General features: G+C 49.0%; 1 protein-coding gene across 4 annotated transcripts in view; it reads right to left on the bottom strand.

Annotated features, from left to right (window-relative positions):
* The window catches only part of FRMD4A (FERM domain containing 4A), a 319,692-nt gene that overhangs the window by 59,444 nt on the left and 240,732 nt on the right, over positions 1-19,516 (bottom strand). For all 4 annotated transcript variants that reach the window (XM_041767383.1, XM_041767382.1, XM_041767386.1 and 1 more), the window contains exons 12-13: positions 7,167-7,243; positions 894-1,032 (exon numbers count right to left, since the gene is read on the bottom strand). In XM_041767383.1, the coding sequence (XP_041623317.1) occupies positions 894-1,032; positions 7,167-7,243 (216 nt within the window). The remainder of the gene's footprint in view (positions 1-893; positions 1,033-7,166; positions 7,244-19,516) is intronic.

Raw genomic sequence — 19,516 nt, 5'->3', positions numbered from 1 at the left:
GCTCTGTATCCCCTCCTGCCCGGAGCCAGCAGGATCCTTGGGAAGGTGCCGGACCCACCCTGATGGGGCTCCTCACCAGAGAGCTAATGAATGACACAGGCTCGTGGCGGGAAGGCAGGCAGCGGCTGCAGGAAGAGGGGGCTGAGTGTTGACATAAGCCGTGTGTGAACCAAGGAGACGTCATTCTCCCACCCGCCAGAAAATGCACCTGTGTGTCTGCACTTGGGCTGGGTCAAATCTCCCTTGGAGGATGACTGTTTACTAAGGCCCGAGGCTCCAGGTCTACTTTAGGGAAACAGGGTTGGGTGCCTGTGTGTGTGGGTTTTTTTTTTTTTTTAATGTTTCCAGTTCTGACTTTTTAAAAAAAAATGGAACTGGCAGTTGGAAAAGCCTGGAGCGCTTTCACAGCAATTATCCTAAACAGTTAGATGGTGTCTATTAATTGCAAACGGTTGCTTTTTCCTTTTTTTTTTTTCCCCCTCAAAAAGAAAACAATATGCCACTGTTTAAACCGTAAAGGGCTTGACAGCCTGTTCCCAGGAGAGGTTCCTGAGGTTTGGAAGCATGCTCCGAATTCCTCAAAAGGGCCCTACCTGGCTAGGGTAAGTGGTTTGCGAGGCTGCATCATTGGTTGGGCTGGGGCCCTTTGACCAAGTTGCGTGGAACGTGCCTTCTGGAAGGGCCTGTCTCCTTCCTCCCTCCTAGCATTCTGAAAGGCCAGTCTGTACCTGCGCACATCCCAGGGCGAGGGCCGCAGCACCCCTCCCCCCCAATTCAATCCCCAATCCCTCAGCTAGGACACATGGGCTCTGGCATGCCCTCGGGCAAGCCTGCGGCTTGGTGAAAGGTCTGCTCATTGCACAGTCCCTCCCAGTCCCCAGAAAAGGACTTACCTTACTCTGCTTTCTGTCCAGGTAGAATTGGTGTTGGCTAATGGCCATAGCCCAAATGGACTTGATCAAAGCTGGACATGCGTACCATGTATGCACTGCGATGCCACTGTGCCCAAACGTCCTCCTTGTCACTGAAGCCCTGGGACAGCAAGAATCACAAGGTTCAACCAGGTTTATGATGCGGGACTCCAGTGACTGGGTGACAGCTTTTGCTGAAAACGTCATGGGATCTAAAAGCCCTGGCATAAAGGGGACAGATGAACATGCATGCACTCATACGCATGCATACACACACATACACATACACACACTCTTAAGGAAACTAGCCAGCATAAGTCATCTTTTTAATTGTTTAGTAAAGATTGTATATATTTTCTTTATCCATTCATCAGTCAATGGACATTTGGGCTCTTTCCACAATTTAGCTATTGTTGATAATGCGGCAATAAACATTGGGGTACATGGGCCCCTTTCAAATAGCATTTTTGTATCCTTTGGATAAATACCTAGTAGTGCAATTGCTGGGTCTATTTCTGACTTTTTGAGGAACCTCCACACTGCTTTCCACAGTGGCTGCACCAGTTTGCATTCCCCCAACAGCCCATGAGGGTTCCCCTTTCTCTACATCCTCACCAACACCTGTTGTTTCCTGAGTTGTTAATTTTAGCCATTCTGACAGGTGTGAGGTAGTATCTCATTGTGGTTTTGATTTGCATTTTCCTGATGATGAGTGATATTGAACCTCTTTTCATGTGTCTGTTGGCCATCTGGATGTCTGCTTTGGAAAAGTGCCTATTCACGTCTTCCGCCCATTTTTAAACTGGATTATTTGTTTATATTTCTTTATATATTTTGGATACTAACCCTTTAACTGACATGTCAGTTGCAAATATCTTCTCCCATTCCTTCAGTTGCCTTTTACTTTTGGTGATTACTTCCTTCACTGGGCAGAAGCTTTTTATTTTGAAGAGGTCCCAACAGTTCATTTTTACTTTTGTTTCCCCTGCCTCCTTGTACAATGGAATATTACTTGGTGACCAAAAAGAAGTCTTGCCATTTGCAACAACGTGGATGGAACCAGAGTGTATTATGCTAAGTGAAGTCAGAGAAAGACAAATATATGATTTCACTCATATGTGGAATTTAAGAAACAAAACAGGAGCAGAGGGGGAGGGAAGGAAAAAGAAGATAAAAACAGAGAGGAAAGCAAAGCATACAAAACTCTTAAAATAGAGAACAAACTGAGGGTTGCTGGAGGAGAGGAGGGGGAGGAGCTAAATAGGTGATGGGCCTTAAGGAGGGCACTTGGTGGGATGAGCACTGGGTTGTATGTGGGTGATGAATCACTGGATTCTGCTCCTGAAACCATGCTGCACTCAATATTAACTAATTTGAATTTAAATTAAAAAGTTATATATATTTAAGGTGTACAAGAGGAGTTGATATATACCCAGTGAAATGATTATTACTGTCAAGCTAATAAATGTATGTCATGTCTTCACATATCTGTGTCATGAGAGCACCTGAGATTTACTCTCTTAGCCCATTTCCATTATTCAGAACAGGGTCATTAACTACAGTCCCCATAGCTCTGTAGGTTTATTCTACATAACTGGAACTTTGTACTTCTGACCAACATCCCCCCGCCCCATTTCCTCTCTTCCCGGGCCCATATAACCACCTTTCTACCCTCTGCTTCTATATATTTGACTTTTTAGATTCCAAATATGCATGAGATTATGTAGCTTCCCCCCCTCCCCCCCGCCGCTTATTTCTCTTAACATAATGTCCTCCATGTTCATCCACATTGTTGTAAGTGGCAGGATCACCTTCTTTCTTACGGCCGAGTAATATTCCCTTGTATATATACACACCACAATTTCTTCATCTATTCATAACTCAATGAACACTTAGATCATTCCCATAACCTGGCTATCATGAATAATGCTATTCTTTGGATTTTCTGTCTCCCTGGGGTTCAGAATCGGTCCAAGCCTCTGCCTCGTCTGGGATAAGATGGGTCATTCTAGGTTACTGGACGGTCCTTTCTGAGCTTCAGATCCTGGCGTTGTGCCAAAACAAACTTGAGAAACAGGAAAAGCCTTTGACAAAGTCCTTTATTAAGCAGGCGATGCTGCCTATGGTGAAGGATAAGTAAATTCTGTTCTAATCACCACCACAGGCTGCAGCCTGCAGGAAACCTCGAGGAAGCCCAGACTTCTTAAACTGCTCTAACTCACTGTTCCTTGAAAGAGCTGGTTATCAATTTCAAATTTGGTTGAAGGGCAGGTAGGGTATAAAGAATCCAGAGAGAGGCGGCAGAAAGGAGTCCAGCCAATCTTCTGCACCAACCCCACCTCCACACACACGTTTACAGAGTAGATAGGGTGTGGATCTGCCTGGGGTGCAGAGAGGCAATCAGACTGTGAAAATGAAAACTGTAAAGTGTGGGTCCAACATAATTTGCCATATCCATGGTGTCGGGGGGGGGGGGGGAAGTGACATGATCATGCTTTCAGTGATGTGCATTCCATGGGATAGGCAGGTAATTTTGCAAGTGAAATCTGAGGATGCATGTTTGCACTGCATGTCTATGTGTGCGGGGCAAGGTGCTGGGGTAGGGCCTGGGGTATCTGATGTGAACATCAGGAGAAAAAAGTGTTCTCTCAGGTTAAGATACCTAATTTGGAAGAAACCTGGGGTAGGCAGGCCTCCTGAATAACTTTTTTTATGGCATTTTTCCCTGGAAGAAAATCCAGAGCTGCTCCCATCATTTCACTTGGGGGCTAAAGATTGAACAGACGGTTTCTTCAGACCCACATTCAGGGAGAAATTCATATCTCGTGGTTCATTAATGCTACTAATTCCAGGCAAGGTAGTCCTCACTTGGGTTAAAAGTTGGGAGGAAATGCCAGCTCATGAGACAGGAGAATGCACAGTTGAAAATATTGGGAAGGATGCCGACAAGAGTTAGGAAGAGCACCCCTGTAGCTCTGTAGAAGTGAAAAGAAAATGATCAGAACGCCCACATTGGCTTTGATACCAATGGCTGTTCCTGGGAATAAGTGTGATCCTTTCTCCCAGAAAAGCTGAATTAGAGAGGAAAAGTCACTGGAAGCGTGTTGGAGTAAAGCCTGAGAGTGGTAGGGGCCACATGCTCGTGCTTTTCAGGGAAGGCAAGGGAGGAAGGGTTCAGGATGCCAGCCAGGTCTGGAAGGTTCTGCAGGAGAAGCACATCAGACACCCATGAGAGTCTTCTCCTGTGCCGTTATTCATTTCTCTCTTCTCTGCATCTTTCCCTTTAGGCTCTTCCCAGCTCACCAACTTCTCTGTTTTGCAAAACCTTAGAAATAGAGTATTTGCCAAGCCCAGAGAATCACAGAACCAACGTGGGTATTGAGCTGGAAGTGTGTGTAGAGGAGCACAGACCCGATGTCATCCTCTCTGTCCGTGCCGCGTCCCACCCATGGCCTCTTCAGGGCATGATCCTCTTCCTCACTTGCCATCCCATCACTTTGGTTCTGACTCCATTTCCTGCTGGGACCCCCCCCCCCCAATGGGGAGTCAACCAGACTCATCTTCCCTGCTCCAAATAAACCTGGGGAGGTGGTTAGTGTAAGGAGTGCCCTGCGACCCTGGGGAGAGCGCACTTACCTGGGTAGGAGGGTTGGGGGCAGAGCAAAGGCACCAGGCCAAGTAGCTAAACTGCAGCCATCCCCTCTGCTTGCCTGGGTGCACGTTCGGAAAAGGTGTCTTTAAAGCTGCAGCTGACTTGGGTTTCTGCCTCTGACATCAGGGCAGACACTTCCTGGGCCTCCCTTCTCACCTCCCTGCCCACCTGCCGCTAGGCTGGCAGAGGGCTGATTTCCTCGGGAAGGTGTGATCACATTCTGCGCTTGGCCTGCCTCGGGCGCCTCCCTTCCTGCTTCTCTCTTACATACCCGGACAAAGCCTTCATCCCCCCAAGGGCCTACCTTCAGCTTTAGATCCTAGTCAGGCTTTGAAATTCAGTTCAGAATCCCTCCCTCCCAGAAACTTCTCCTGACCAGCCTGGCTTCTGGCACCTTTGGTATTTATGGACTGTGCCATCTGGCACTCAGTTCCCTGTGTTTTGTGTGTAGCCTGGGGTAATGCCTCTGAGCTCTGGAGCCAGACTCCCTGGGTTCAAATCCTGCTTGTACTGCTTGCCAGCTTTTTGAAACCCAGAGCAGGTGACTTTGTTTCTTTCATGCCTCAGTTTCCTGCTTGTAGGACAGGAACCTAGCAGCACCTGTTTCCTGGGGTTCCAGTGAGGACCCTATGAAATAATGTATCCCAAGTGTTTACAACAGTGCCTGCCCAGAGCAAATGCTCAATAAATAGCAAGTTTTTTCTGCCTTTCTCCTCAACTGTGCTAGAAGGCCAAAGAACCCAGTCTTCTCAGGACAAAGGACCTCTTTCTGTACCCAGAACACCTAAAATGAGCTAAAAACCCACGTAATAGTCATGTGTGGAGTTTGGACTCTTTCCTCTGTCTTGGGTCTTGGGAAAGTGAAGGGAAGTTAGTATTACATCATGGATATGGTGACAGACCCAAGAACACACACGCACGTGCGCACACACACACACACCATTCAAGGATGTATCCAAGGTGTTTCTTGGAGTTAGCACAATTCCCAACCGAGGATTGTCTGTCTGGTCCTTACGCACAGCTCCTTAGATGATCCAACTCCCCGTTTACATTGTCAGGCAGCCCCTTTCTGCATCTGACTCACTGTGGCAATATTCGTTTCACTCTTTTCAAACATAGATTTTGCCTCCCCTCAATTTTCTAAGTCTGATTCCATTCACCTGGAAAAGCCTGGCCGGAGCATTACTCTCAGCATCTGCCTCTCCCCAACTTGGCCTGCACAAATGGATCCCTGCTCTGCAGAGGCAGAGTCTTTAGACCAAGAGAGCCTTTGCAGGACCCCAAGAAATGCTGGGCAAGCCTGACTCTGCTAATGTCACCGCCTTCATCTGATTGTGCAGACTGGATCTCTACAATGTTCTCCACCTGCTGGTGGTGCGGTGACTGTGGAGTGTGGGCCGAGCACTCTTCCCCTCCGCGGGAGTGGCTGTTTCACACAGATTACATGGTGGGGCAAAGTGGCATGTCACCCCTGCTGGGTTATCACTGGTGGCAGGAGCAGAGACATTGCACAAGCTCAACCCTCTGACTGGGGGGCCAGCGTCTTGTTCTCTCTGAGCTCTCTGGGAGGCAAAGAGGTTTGTTTCAGGTGCTTGGAAGCCATGCGTGAGTGGAGCTGGGGCCATGCCTCTTTGGCAGGCCAAGGCTGGGGTCTCAATGGTGCCTAAACATCCTGTTTGCTTCTCTACAGAGTCTGACCTTCTCATGGTCTTCCTAGGGCCACCTTCTTGTAAATTCATTTTGGACTTCTTGAAAGCAATTTATCCTTAGGTGTCAGGCCTGTTTTCAGGGAGTTTTGGTCCTGTTTCTGGGCTGCCTCTAAGTCTAAGACTGCTAGCAGACAAAGAGAGGAAAAGCAGCCGGTATGTGCCGCCCGAGAACCTTCCACGCAGGGCTCACTGCATTCCAAACCGGGACCCTATTGTTTGGCATGTGACTTAGAGAACACTGGTTTTCACGCTGGTGCTCCCTGGGACACAGTGTGATGTGGGCAGAAAATGAAGTCTATTTCTTTCACATCCACCCACAACACTAACTAACACCCTAAAATTACAGATCATGGAATCAAACAGTTCAACACAACTGCTTTAGGTATAGATTCCTTTTGATGCTGACTGTCCTCCCCGAAATATTCTCAGAAGCTCTGACAGGCCATCCTTCAGACTCTTCACTGGCAAAAGCTCCACTAAAAGGATTCAGACTACCACCCAGTTTCATTTGGTGTTTGTCACCAAGTGCCATCCATCTTCCCTAGAAATGCCCTGGCATACAAAGACAACTCCACACATGGACACTGAACACGTGTAGCCAGATGAGATGATCACGGAATTTCCAATCCCTCTCATGCGTGCACACACACACACACTCATGCACATATACCCGCAAAGCACACTTGAACCCACCACATCTATCAAGATACTTAGTTACAAAACAAAGCTTTGCCATCAGATTTGAATAGACTCTCCAAGGGCAACCAGCCTCTACCCCTCCTCTCCCTGCACACCCCCTCCCCAAAATGGACAATGACAGCCAGAAAATAGTAATATAAATAATATGCCGGGTGGGCCAGACACTCCGAGAAGAAGAGGACTTTTCCAGCTTACCTGCGGGGGTCATGAACTTCCACGGAAAACTTCTTCTCTCTGAAATACAGGTTTTCCAACTGCCTCCATTGGAATATCTGGACAGAAAACAATGCGGTTCACGTTCAAAAGTGGTTGGCTCACGGCTCTCTAGTCCTCTCTTTGCCGCTTAACTTCTCTAGCTGGCAGCTTCCTTATCAAAACAGACACCGCACAGTTGTTTGCAAGTCCTCCGCCTCTTGCTTGAGACACACACACACACACACACACACACACACACACACACGCGCGCGCGCACACACACGCCGCTCTCCAATTCAAAGCCGGCAACGTGGGTGTGGATTTTCCTGCAGGTTTCTTAACGGGAACAAAACAAGTTCTTCTGGAGTCGGTCCCCTCCGCTCTGCCTTTGTTGCGTGCCCCACGAGGCTCCCCAGCTCCCGGCCGCTGCCCTCGGAGGCGCGGGGCGGGCGGGGTGCAGGGCAGCTCCCGGAGGGGCGCGGGAGCCGTGGGCGCCGAGCGGCGCTCAGCTTCCTCCCTCCAGTGCTGAAATGGGAAGGCGGTCAAATTCCCAGCCTCCCATCGGGACTCCACTTCCTGCCTACTAATGTGCAAGAGCTCGGGACTCGCCCCGGTGATTGGGCTCGGGAAGCTTCCCCGAGAAGGGCGGGGGCTGCTGGAACCCTATTTCAGGGTAGGCAACTCCAGATAACAGCCGGCCGAGCCCCTGCCTCCTGCAGCACAAAGCCCAGCCGGAGTCCGGCTGCAGGCGGGAGCTGCAGCCAGGGGCCTGCTGCCCTGGTGGGGGGGTATGGGGGGTGGGGAGTGGGGGGGAGTAGAAATGAGGCCGCTTTGCAAAGTGGGAGGGAGAGAGTTCCTGCCACTGCCCCTTGAGTGCCCTCGGGCCTGGTGGGCACTGCTCCTCCCACCAGGGAGCCGGTTACCGAAGAAGCTGACTGCAAGGTCTGGGAGTGATTAGGGCAGCAGCTCTCTGGGAGGGGGTTCCTTTCATCGGAAGGGGGAAAAAAAGTTACTTAACCTTCTGGAAAATGTCAAAAGAGGTTAAAGTTACGTGCACACATGTTCGTATTTCTATTATTTATGCTTACATTTGATGCAGAGCGCAGCCCCTTCTAGCCACCTAGAATCTGGGTCGATTTTGACCCAAGTAGGGTAAAACAGGAATCCTGTGCTTCTTCGGCTCACGTGCTTTGTAGGGTCTCATCCTGGCCCCTGGGGTTCTCCCAGCTGGGGCTCCTGGCGCTCCCTGACCTACTCACATTTTCTCCTCCTTAAAGAGGTGACAGCAACAGTCCCGGTGCCCCATCAGCCCTGCCCTCCCAGACCGAGACACGCCAGCTAGTCAGGGCTTGGCCAAAAGGACTCCACCCCTTTGTCAAACTGGACTAGAAGAAAAACTGTTTCCAGAATGGCTGCATTCTTTTCTTTTCATGACCTGCTCTGCAGAATGTTAAAATTATTTTGTCTGCCTAATAGGGAGGAGGACATTTACTACTTTCTACTCTTTGGTCAGAGAACATTTCGGTCTGAAGCCCAAGGGAAGCTGTGCTTCTCTTTATGCCTTTCGCGTCGGTTCCAAGCGGGTAGAGAGACATTCCAAGGAAGGCGAGTGACCCGAAGCCCTCCCTTGGCTCCCACAGCTTTGTGTGAGGTCACGGATGAAATGCCACCGGAGTAGAGCCCATCACTCAAGTCGCAGATCTGAGTCTCACGCTCCTATTGGATGCTCTGCTAAGCTGAATCCCTCAGTGAAACACCTTCAGCTCCTCTCTGACCACTCTTCTCCCCCGTTGTTAGGTATTTATAGACATTCCACCTGAACTTAGCCACAAACACAAAGGCGCCACAACTAACCACCGATCTCCTAAACTGGAGGTAGTATACAGGCCACAGTGCCCAGGCACAGCTGCCCTGGAGCCTGACTGCATCTGTGGGTGTACAGGGTGCCCTACATCCAAGTCCTCTCACCTTAGGCAAGTGACAGCATTTCCTTGAGCTTTCTAACATCTCACCCGGGCTTTTTGTTTGAAGCCCCCTCCCACTGGGTGGAGAATCCCAGAGCCCATGCTTAGAAGGATTGGTTCCCTGGCCACCTCCTCCCTCCCACTCCTTGGAAAGCAGAAGGCAAGGGCAACTCCCTCAAGGTGCTGCAGAGAGCCTCACCTCTGCCCACTCCCGGCTCCACTGCGGTCCCTTTGTCCTCCCGCTCCTGGCACTGACCCTGGTGGCGGGTTCCTAGTGTCTCTCTAGCATGCTACATGCTTGTAGACATTTTCCAACAAGGGGCAGAGCAGGGGCTTTCCCTCGGATCTAGTATAAGCAGGGAGTTTGTTTGCAAATCAAACATTAGGAAGGGAGGGTGGGAATGAGGTCAATGAACGGATGGGCTTTTAGGACAGAATTGCATTTGGGCATTAGCAGGGTCCTGGGACCCCAAGAGGTGGTGTTCATGCAGGAACACTAGCCTGGTCTTTTTCACCTCGTATAGGGGGGAATGGGAAGGGCTGGGGTCAGGGTACGAAGGCAGTTAAACATCGCTCCATCTCCCCTGACCTCTCTGTGCATCCAGGCAGCTGTTGGCCACGAGGACCTTTACCCCTTGTGGTAACTGCACTGTCTCTTCATGGAGAGCTAGGTATTTCTGCCCCCAGGCCCTGTACCCCACAGTTTAGAGGCCCATCCTGCCAACCCCTCTACTCTGAGGCTGACAGAGTACAAGCAGAGTACAAGCTGACATCTTCCAAACGGATGATGCTCGACCTTGTATGCTCTTTGTAAACCGGGTGCACTGGGCTCTGATGTGCTGGTTTTGGAGGCGGTCCCAGCTCACCCAGCTGTCTTAACCCAGCTCCCAGCTAGCTAAATCTGTCAATGTGCTTTGTGAATCCACATAAAGACACATCACTCACACACTCACACACACACACACACACACACACGACCATCATTATAGTTCAGCTAGTTCTCTTATGATTTTGCATGACTTCTATGGCCAATGAGGCCCATGGAGCTAATTAAAAGCTAACATACCGGTTTATCAATAATCAAAGGATTTATTAATTAATACCTAGCAAATCAAGGCCTTTCTAATGCACCTGGGCATCTTTAAAGCTCTGCAAACATCTCTTCTTTGATCTCTTACCATCTCCCAAGAAGAATGAGTGGGAAATTATCTTCTTAGGGAAAATGAGGCCCAGAGAAATTAGGGGAAACTGCCTCAGGCCACACAGCATGTTGGTGAAGGAACCAGAAACAGGAGTCAAGGGCACTTGGCCCATTACTCTGTGCTCCTTTCCACCGGGGCCCACCAATTAGTGGGAACAGCTCTCACTCACTAATGGCTGGTTAACTTTATGAGCGGAATGATTTTTACAAATGAGCAACAACGTGACTGTAAGTAGGAAGCAAAGAATCAAGTCTTTCTAGCCCCACACAGAGGCTTTTCATTCTTGTACTACTACCTCCTTCACCTCTTAGAGACCTGGGCTTCCCTGGCTTCCTCTAGAACAAGGTCTCTGCATGTTGTGGCTGTCAGTCAGGAACTCACAACCACCAAGAACCAGGAGTGAGGACAGCCTTAATAGTTTGGGCTTGCCCCAAAAACAAATAGTTAGAGAATCACCACTGTGGGGACCGCGCCTGGTACTTGACTCAGATTTGCAGTTTTGACCAAGATGTGGGATTCCCGAGAGATCATGGGTTCTCTACTCCACTTTCCAATGTAGAAAGCAGGAGATGGAAGAGGCTTCTCCATGGAGAGCCAACAAGAGTGGCTCATAAATACTGCCTTTGAGCCCTCAGTGCAATGGGGTTCACTATAAACAATGAGCAGACCTGGCTACTGGATCCTATTAGCGAGTCTGGTGGATTCCCACATCCTGTGTATTGCAGAGGGTCAGGGCAGAAAACAGCTAATGTCACCGCCTCCAACCCCCCAAGCCCTGCTCTTTCTGAGTGGGGGAAGGCATGGCGGGGCCAAGTGTTTACAGAGTGCTGGAACAGCACACGGGCTAGTGGGCAAGCTCTCAAAATGATGCGGACATAAAGGCCTGACAGGAAGCTTGCTTTCGTGGCTCTGATTCTTGACCAGGACTTCAGGGAGCCGGTCTTCCTCCTGTCCCCGAGGCTGAGTCACCAAGCCTCTTAATGACCTCTGAGTAACTTCCTGCTTCTAGTGGGGGGGGGGGGTGCCACTATTCAGAATCCCAGCAGCCATCTGCTCCAGCATCCCCCTTCCGCAGACACAGCAAGCTCAGTGGAGAGAGGTTAGGGGGCTGGCAGAGGTTGAATAAGTAACTGATGTCAGGACTCATCCTGTGACTGGGTTGTCCTGGGCTCTTCCTAACACACCAAGGAGACCTGATGATGAGCGAGAACGAAGTCGCCGCAAGCCGATGGGTAAGGACATGATCAGAAATGATCCCTTCTTCAAAGGCAGTGTCAAGATCCTGCATGCTTTCCAAACATTAGCAAAGAGTTCTCTTATAAAAGGAATCAGACTCACAGCCAGGAATAATCCCCCAGCTCAGAACGAAACACACAAACTACAAAACTCGCTTCCTTGTTTCATTTCTGCTCTGTTCACCTTCTAGAAGCAGGGCTTGTCACTCACAACACTTGGTGGGCTGACACATATGACAGGTCTCCTGTCTTTTTTATTTTATTTTTTTCAACAGCAGTTGCATAAGTATTCAATAGAAGTTCCTCTATGCTAAAGAAGAAAGCTGAGGCTCTGGGATTTCAGGCCATGTCGAATACCTACCCCCTTTCCAATCTTTCAAGAACTGAGTGTCTACTCTGTGCCAACCCACGCTAATAGGAAAGGGGAAGGACAGGATGCCTAACGCATGTTTATATTCGTCAGCAGCTCACAATCTAGCTAAAAAGACAAGCCAGACAAAAAATAGACTGTACAGCAATGATATGGCAACTAACTTCGTGATGGAGCTCAAAATCCTCAGGAGGAAATAAAGGGCAAAGGAGAAAAAAGAAGTGGGAAATATCAGTAAGGGAGGCAGAACATGAAAGACTCCTAACTCGGGGAAACGAACTAGGGGTGGTGGAAGGGGAGGTGGACAGGGGGTGGGGGTGACGGGGTGACCGGCACTGAGGGGGGCACTTGACGGGATGAGCACTGGGTGTTATTCTATATGTTGGCAAATTGAACACCAATAAAAAATAAATTTACAAAAAAAAAGTCCGGGATCCCTGGGTGGCGCAGCGGTTTGGCGCTTGCGTTTGGCCCAGGGCGCGATCCTGGAGACCCGGGATCGAATCCCACATTGGGCTCCCGGTGCATGGAGCCTGCTTCTCCCTCTGCCTGTGTCTCTGCCTCTCTCTCTCTCTCTCTCTCTCTGTGTGTGACTATCATAAATAAATAAAAAAATTAAAAAAAAAAAAAAAATCCTCAGGAGTTTGAATGTTAGACCCTTAAAACTCTACAGAGGCACCACGTTACCTTATTAAGGTACTCTCATGCTCCTGCCTCAGATCATCAATATTCATGACCATCGCTTATTCTCTACTGTTTCAGTGTATCGTTTTTAGGAGCAAGAACTCTGGCTTGGAAGTCAAGAGGCCTCGTGACAGTCCTGACTCTATGTCCCTCTACAGCTCAGCTGCCTTTACCGTAAAAGGAAGAGTGCATGTGTGCACGCGTGTGGGCATTCCCATACGCTATGCATGGGGTAAAGGTCAGTACAGTAAATCCAGGGTGTCATACTGCTACTCCTTGGAATTTAAAAATAAAGTTGCTTGTCTTCACCACCTCCTAGTTCTGGGAGACCGTACAGAATAGCACTGAATAAAAGCATGGTTTTCACAACCATACTGTCTACCGCTTCCTGGCTGTGTTCTGGCAATGTCATTTCTTTGGGTCTTATTTTTCTCATCTTTGAAATTCTATGACTAATAACCAGTTCTTTTCTTTTCACAGAGCTGTTGTATCAATTACTGGATATAAAATGCTTAAAACAGTGCCCAGGACACAGCACTCAAAAAATATTAGTGATCATCACGTTCTCTCCATTCCATCGTGGACACACCAGGATTATTTCTCATGTCAAAATAAAGCTCTGGATACCTATTAGCCTAAAGTACAGGTTATGTAATTTTTTTTTTTTTAAAGAGATGGTGAAAATGGGTGCATGGGCATTTTTTTTTAAGGATTTTATTAGAGACAAAGAGTAAAGAGCATGAGCAGGGGGCAGATGGAGAGGGAGAAGCAAACTCCCCGCTGAGCAGGGAGCTGGACACGGGGCTCCATCCCATGACCCCAGGATCACGTTCTGAGCTGAAGGCAGATGCTTAACCCACTGAGCCACCCAGGTGCCCCTGCCATGGGTATTCTAAAAACATGTTTTGAGTTCCTTGGAGTTTTCACAATTCAAGCATAAGCCTAAGTGGGCTCTTGTTCCCTGCCCTTCAGCTGGTGTTTGCTATATTCCCTTTGGGCTCCTTGGTTCCAATTATTTTCCAGACGATTCAGGTCCACTGCAGTTTTGACCAGAGCCCATTTTGACCATTTACCTACTAAACTTATTATCTCAAAACATTCACCCTGGGAAGAAAGCACCCTGCCATAATCCAGCTCAAAATTACATGGAACAGGGCAGCCTGGGTGGCTCAGCAGTTTAGCGCTGCCTTCGGCCCAGAGCGTGATCCTGGAGACCTGGGATCGAGTCCCACATCGTGCTCCCTGCATGGAACCTACTTCTCCCTCTGTCTGTGTCTCTGCCTCTTTCTCTCTCTCTCTCTCTGTGTCATTCATGAATAAATAAAATCTTTTAAAAAAAATTACATGGAATGGGCTACACTGGGGAGCAAGTCAGGCCCCCCAAAACAGGGAAGCCGTGTTCACAGACCAGGAGCTTCCGAAGCGAACAGGAGGATGGCACTGAAGGAGGGCTCCCTGACCTCTATCTTCTTCTGAGAGGGCCACATACCCAGCAAGGAAAACAATGGCTAATTTTTCTCAGCAGCCAGACGTAATGGAATCAAGATGTCCCTCCGGCTGGCTGCCTACTCCTGTCAGACTCCACAAGCTCTACACTGATTTGGTTAATTCAGTGACAGATGCCCAGAGCGCCAGGCCTTGACCCTTTAATGGATGACCTCTTTTTAACCCATCAGGAACCTCTTAGCTTCCTTTGGCTTAATAGTCATTACTTGGGGCAGAGAAAGAAGGTCAACAAGTACTTAACAGGCCCAGAGAAACAGGCCACTTCATTTTTCCCCATCGGACTATACTGCCTTTTATTTTTCTCTTTGGGTGGGGTGGGGGGAGCTCTATTACATTCTTGTGCGTACTCTGGTCTTCTGTATAGAAAGATCTTACCATAAGCTTTGGCAAATGTGAAAAACATTCAAGAGAAGCTGAACGGGTTTTTCCCTTCTTATCCTTGGTCTCCTGTTGCAATTTCTTCCCCTTAGAGTGTGCCCCTGGGGGATGCATCAGGGTTAGTGTTGAATGGAGAAGCTGGCCAGTGATTTGTGATAACTGGGTCTAGCTTTTTAAAACATATTTTTGAGAGAGAGGGAGAGAGAGAAAACAAGTGCACAGGAGGCTGAGCTGGAAAATGAGTTGGGGGAGGCAGAGGCAGAGGCAGAGGGAGAAGCAGACTCCTCGCTGAGCAGGGAGCTCAGATGTGGGGCTCCATCCCAGGGCCCTGCGATCATGACCTGAGCTGAAGGCAGATGCTTAACCGACTCAGCCACCCAGTCGCCCTAGCTTTGTTTTTGTTTTTAAAGCAATGAGCTCTGTGGCCCAGTTTCGTGTAGCTCAACCTCTTTGAGTGCCAGGCTTCTTTTGGAAAACCTTCAAAGCCTGGCAGGGTGGTTGGGTTAAATAGGCGGTGGAGACTGAGGGGTGCACTTGGGACAATGAGCACCAAGTGATGTATGGAAGTGTTAAATCACTGTACTGTACACCTGAAACTACTATTACACTTTATGTTAACTAAAATGAAAATAAAACTTAAAAAAAAAAAAAAAAAAAAGCCCTTCAAGGCTAATCACACCTGCCCTGACTTACGTCAATGGGATGCTTTCACACAGGGATTTAATGAGACATCTGGCACATCTGGAGGGAAAAGGAGGAGCATTTTCACCTGCAATGGCAAAGACCTCTTTCTGGATTACTGTGAAGGTTTTTGTTTTGATTGCTTCGGGGAAAATCTGTATTCTATTTTGGAGGGGGAGAGGCTGGTAGTCATCAGTCCTCTTATGCCTGGTGCTCTGTCCCAAGGTATGGCATCACAGTAACCCCAGATTCCACTGGTGAAGGCCATCGGAGTCCATGGAAGATGGGGACAGGATGGAAAAGAATGGGTTGGCAAGTGGCTCTCCATGGAAAGAAAGGTATACTCCCATAACTAAGCCCGTTTAAGCAAGCTAAAAAAAAAAAAAAGCCGAAATGACAGTTCTCTACCTTAAAAAAATTTAGTAAGGCAGCAAAGGCTCTTTGGGAATAATTAAGAGCACCTTGTGTGCATTTTAAAGCACCTAGTCCCTCAAGAGTTGGCTGATCCCACCGGGAAGGGTAAGGTCTTGCAGACCAGGGTTTTTGCAGGTTCCAGGAGGGAGGCCACCCGCCTGCCGCTGGGACCTCAGGTGTGAGCTCCAGGCTTTCCTGGCTGGAAGGGTCTCAGAGTGGTGTGGCCAGGCGGGCACTGGACCAGGGGTGGGCAGCCTGCTTTTTAAGTCAGGCTGCAGCTGAGGACACTTGTGCTCTTACGGACAGGACCGCAGCCAGGGGAGGCCGGAGACTGCCCCACTTCAGCCAGACTGTCTGCTGGAGGGGCTGGGGCTGGGCGGCCATCCCCACAGCTGGGGCCCTGCTGGACTTTGGGGAGTTCTCCCTCCGGCTCTTCCTGGAGCAGTTTTGTTGCTACACCAGTGTTCCTTCCCAGAAAGGGGGAGGAGCGGTTGTTTCCTAGAGGTGAGGACTTCAACTCTAGGATTTCTGTCCTTCCAAAAGGACTGGTCCTATTTAAAACTTTTTTTTTTTTTAATCTTCTCTTCCTTAGATTCTGAAGTGGGCAGATCAGTTTGGGGAGCTGTGAGTTTAGAAGAGGTAGGGGGAGCCAAGGAGGAAAATCACACTTGGCCTCAGCAGCCTGCTCTAATCCAAGCTTTCTTACCGGACTCTTCCCACCCCCAGCCGGGCTAGTTCTCCCAGATATTCACGTGTGTACTTCTGCCCAGTCACCATCCTGTATCACAATGGTCTTTTACACACACACACACACACACACACACACACACACACACACACACCCCGCCCCCGAAGGTCTTCTCTACCTGACTACAAGCCTCCTGAAGGTACTTCCTTGCACCCAGCACCACGCCCAAGGCATGTCAGGCACTCAACAATGGTCTGTTGAGAGAGTGAAGAGCTTTATGAGGTAAGTATTATGGCAACCGAAGCTCAGAGAGGCTAAGTCACTTTCTAAAAGTCACACAGGTGATAAATGATGGGAACTGGGATCTGAATCCTTATCTGTCTGCTCAAAATCCAGGCAAGGCCCACACAATGTTCTTCACAATGTGAAGAACCCCAGGGCTTGGACCTAGACATGTGATTGCAAGTAGATCTCTCAACTGTAAGGGATATGGCAACAGGGAAGTGGCAGTGAGGGCCACCCCGAGAGCCACAACCTAGGAATGGCAGCCCTTCCCCTTCTGGCAGCCCTGTCTGAGCTAAACTGTAGTCCACAATCAACAGGCCCAAGCTGGAATTTGCCAGACTGGAGTGATTCCCACAACTCTTTCTGCCCACAAGCTGCCTAAAATCTGCTTGAGCCTCGCTGTGAGGCTCAGCATGGGACAGTTGCCCCGCTCCCACAGGCACCCACATGGAGCCCCAAGGAACCTGAGGGCCTCATGACACTGTTCTGGCTGTGCCAGCATTTGGTGTTCAACAGGCTCACACTTTCAGGAAGGTGAGGTTAGCCTAGGTTTCCCTTAGAATCATGCTCATTAAAAAAAAACAAAAAACCCAAATCGTACAGAGCTCCTTAAGTATCGCATGGCTCAGCAAAACAAGCTGTTAAGTTCTCTCCAAGAAAAGAAGGTTACAGGAGTCAACAAGCAGGGTTTCCCAGCATAATGCTTCCTGCCCATGAAAGAAAAGGCATCCAGACTTGCCATCACTGCTCCATGGCCCACAGGATTCCTGCTATGCACCCCTGATGTCCAATTACTGTTAGCTTTTTGGGTCCTTTTGGTCCAAGAGACAAAAAAATAAAATTAAGGGATGGTCCAGATGGAAGGAATTTCTTATGCTTTTCTTCTTTCCATCAACAAACACAAGCTGTGAAAAGCTCTGGTGCCTCCCCCTCCTCCCTTCCTCTTGCTTATAAAGGGCTCAGGCTCAGTGTGGAATCTTCAAACCCTTCCTTACAGGAACTACATACACATCCTGATGTCGATGAGGCCATTGCACACACGCACATGAAGACATCCCCACAACTGGCAGTGGGCACAACAAGCTAATACTTGGCTCTGCTTTTATTTATTGAGCAGCTATTTATGAGGCATCTACCATATATCAGGCGTGGTGCTAGGCAGCACACATATGGTACTGGGAAGAAAAAAAAGAAGAAAGATCTCTACATTTTTCTGAGGGGGGCGGTGGACAAATCAATAAAACTATGCAGCAAGGAAGTCAGAAAAAAACAGGTTCCAAGGACAAAGGCAATAGGACAGGGGTTGCCACTGTTAAGAAGGTGGTTGGGGAATGCTCACTGGAGCGACAATGGAATCTTTTCAGAAGGAAACGGAGGACAGAGATAAACCTTATGAGAAAGTGTGACAAATGCAAAGGCCCAAGGCACCACTTGTGCGTGTGCGTGTGTGTGTGTTTGCTACATTAATGCAGAAGGCAGGGAAGGAAACGTTAGAAGACAATGGAATATTCTTCAGCCATCAAGAGGAATGCAGTCCTAATTCATGCTAAAACATGGATGACCCTTGAAAACACTCTTCTAAGTGGAAGAAGCTGGACTCAAAGGACACAGATTCTAGGGTTCTACTCACATGAAATGTCTAGGAGAGGTGAATCCACACAGACAGAAGGCAGGTTCGGAGTTCCTCGGGCTTAGGGATGAAAGGGGAGTGACCAAGAGCTCCCTGTGGCTTTTCTACACTTTGGGCTGGGAAATCCTATATTGAGTCAATCACGAATCACAAGATGCTCTTTGGTTAACACTTCCTAAAGTTAACTACCTAAAAGGAGCCAGCAGTTTAAGATAAAGGCTCGCTGATCCCTGGAGGCATCCCCTCTCCCCATAAGAAGCACCCCCAAGCCCTGTCAGAGGGTTCTCCGACCAGGGCCTTCCTCTTGGACCTGCTGGTGGCCTCTGCGGATGACACCTGACCTCCCCCTGCCTGGCAGCTCTGGGCTGTCAGGGGGAAGGCATCACGGAGCAGTGTTCTCTTCCCCTGTTGCATGACCTGTAGCCTTCACGGATTGGCTGGTGAGAAATCTGCTCAGTGAGCTGCATTTTATGGTTTTCCAAGCCGCACAGCTGCAAGCATAAAGTCAATGATGTACTTAAACATACACATGTGTGCAGGCACGCAGGGGCAATTCCTTCAGATGGGGCTCCTAACACCTCCTGCAGCCAGGACTCGGTTTTGGTTTCCAGTGTAACAAGAGGCCTGGAGAGATGGGCATCCAGAGCCCCTCTGGCTCTTTGCCCTCCCGATAAAAGGCAGGAATAGAACATTCGGCACAAGGAGGCTGAATCTGTTCTGGTCAGGGGGAGTCCACGGGCCACATCTGATGTTAGCATACACTTTCTAGAATGATGATAGGGACCGCTGAGGAGACTTGTAAAGCCCCATGGAGCCATCAAACAACACAAGCTGTGAAAAGCACCTGCTGGCAATGCTAGATACTCCAGGATTTCACCGGCTGGGGCTCTCTGGAGTCACCCCACTTTTTGGGTCAACACAGGTTTGTGATGAGCTGTGCTCTCTGGGGGTGACAAGACCACAGCAGAACCATGGCTCAGGATATGGAAGTAGAAGCACTGGCTGAGGCTTTGAAACGATCTTTCTCATGAGAAGGCCCATGTGGTGGAAGCTAAGAGAAGGGTCAAGAGCAGTCTCAATAGGCAAGCCCGAGTCCCGGTCTGCTGTGATAACCCTGGTTGGTCTGATGTCATGGTGCGATTGCTCACCAGTGCCCTCATTCATCATCTGAAGTGTCCTGGTCTTGATATTAAAATCCTATGGTCACCAAAATACAAATACTCTGTGATCCCACTTAGATGAAGTTCCCAGAGTGGTCAAACTCATGGAAATGCAAAGTAGAAGAGGGGGTCCCAGGTGTTGGAGGGTGGGTT

This window comes from Vulpes lagopus, chromosome 8 (assembly GCF_018345385.1).
Source record: "Vulpes lagopus strain Blue_001 chromosome 8, ASM1834538v1, whole genome shotgun sequence".
Taxonomy (NCBI): Eukaryota; Metazoa; Chordata; class Mammalia; order Carnivora; family Canidae; genus Vulpes; species Vulpes lagopus.
The sequence above is the reverse complement of the archived record's forward strand: the minus strand, read 5'-3'. Positions and strand labels throughout refer to the sequence as shown.